Here is a 1,348-nt window from a genome sequence, read left to right as displayed (position 1 = left end):
TTGAGGAGTTAAAGAGAACTTTCAAGAGGGGAAAAAAATGAAATCTGTAGCCCAATAAGGGAACCATATTCAATTAAAAAATGATATAGCATGATATATCCGTCTTCCCCTCTGGTGTTTATAAACATGGAGATAATGCTTGAAAATAAGCTAGGAACTTATTATTATTGAAACATCAATAAGATCAATCAAAAGTAATTGATAAAATCAAGATCAAGAATGTCAGGATCTGGTTCCCCTTGTGGCGCCTGCAAATTCTTGAGAAGAAAATGTGTTGAGGGTTGTGTTTTTGCACCTTATTTCAGCCATGAACAAGGTGCTACACATTTCGCAGCCATCCATAAGGTTTTTGGTGCAAGCAATGTGTCGAAACTCCTTGCTCACCTTCCGGTGAGCAGTCGTTGTGAAGCGGCCGTCACAATTGCATATGAAGCTCAGGCTAGGCTTCAAGATCCTATTTATGGCTGTGTTTCTCATATCTTTGCCCTCCAAAAAGAGGTATATATATTTTCTCTTCATTCATGTTCAATCATAATAGTCTGTTTCTTAGGGAGAATTATTAGATAGTGGTAGAGAATACTAAGTTTTGGAAAAAAATTAAAATCTTGTTGATTACACCATCGTCTTACCCAGTACTTCATATCATAAGTGAGCCGTGGATTCTTCAATTCATTGGCATTTTGTAAATATAACCATAATAACATGTTTGATAGAGAAGATTACTGGGTGCTACTCAAATCTTGTTTAATATATTGTCTAATACTGCGAATTACAAAATGACTGAATATTGTTGCATATTCTCAAATTCGTTGGTATTTTTTTTTCTTTACAGGTAGTCAATCTCCAAGCCCAATTAGCTTCTCTCAAGAAACAAGCATCTCAGTCCTCCTTGTCTGGATCCGACAATGGAAACCCCAGTGATAAATTCTACGACGAAAGCTGCTCCTTCCGACAAGACGTTCAAAGCTGGTTTGAATCCTGCCAAAATCAAGATACAATGGCCCAAATGTACACAAACGCAAACAACAGCGTGACAGATATTTTGTATCCTCAAAGGGGCACAGTGAACGCTACTGTGAAGTGTGAAAATCCAGTTTTTCCTGAAGAAAACATCTCAAATAGTAGCATGGATTCACTTGAAATACAATGGCAAAGGCCATTTCAAAATGACTTTGATGACCTTCAATCAGTGGCCTTCAGATATTTTCAGCATTCATGAGGAATTGGGGTTTGACTAATAATTACATTAGTGAAAATTACCGTCAAATTTTGCATTACTGTTGCAGACTTCTACGATATAAATTAATTATAGTCTATAGAGATGGAAACCTAGAAATGTTCTGTTGTC

At 36.6% G+C, this 1,348-nt stretch overlaps 1 protein-coding gene across 1 annotated transcript; it reads left to right on the top strand.

Annotated features, from left to right (window-relative positions):
• Positions 1 to 188: 188 nt before the first annotated feature.
• Positions 189 to 1,327, top strand: LOC111384932 (LOB domain-containing protein 29-like). Its single transcript, XM_023009279.1, has 2 exons — positions 189 to 498; positions 833 to 1,327. Exons 1-2 carry the CDS (start codon positions 220 to 222, stop codon positions 1,217 to 1,219), a joined length of 666 nt encoding a protein of 221 aa, XP_022865047.1. The 5' UTR covers positions 189 to 219; the 3' UTR covers positions 1,220 to 1,327.
• Positions 1,328 to 1,348: the final 21 nt, after the last annotated feature.

This window comes from Olea europaea, unplaced genomic scaffold (assembly GCF_002742605.1).
Source record: "Olea europaea var. sylvestris unplaced genomic scaffold, O_europaea_v1 scaffold30497, whole genome shotgun sequence".
In the NCBI taxonomy this organism is placed as follows: domain Eukaryota; kingdom Viridiplantae; phylum Streptophyta; class Magnoliopsida; order Lamiales; family Oleaceae; genus Olea; species Olea europaea.
Note: the sequence above shows the minus strand (reverse complement) of the source record. Positions and strands in the feature narration are given on the sequence as shown.

Excerpts from the sequence above, each read along its gene's own strand:
- LOC111384932 (XM_023009279.1), top strand. The coding sequence starts at position 220 with ATGTCAGGATCTGGTTCCCCTTGTGGCGCCTGCAAATTCTTGAGAAGA. Across the intron at positions 499-832 it reads TCTTTGCCCTCCAAAAAGAG|GTAGTCAATCTCCAAGCCCA; the intron begins GTATATATATTT and ends TTTTCTTTACAG.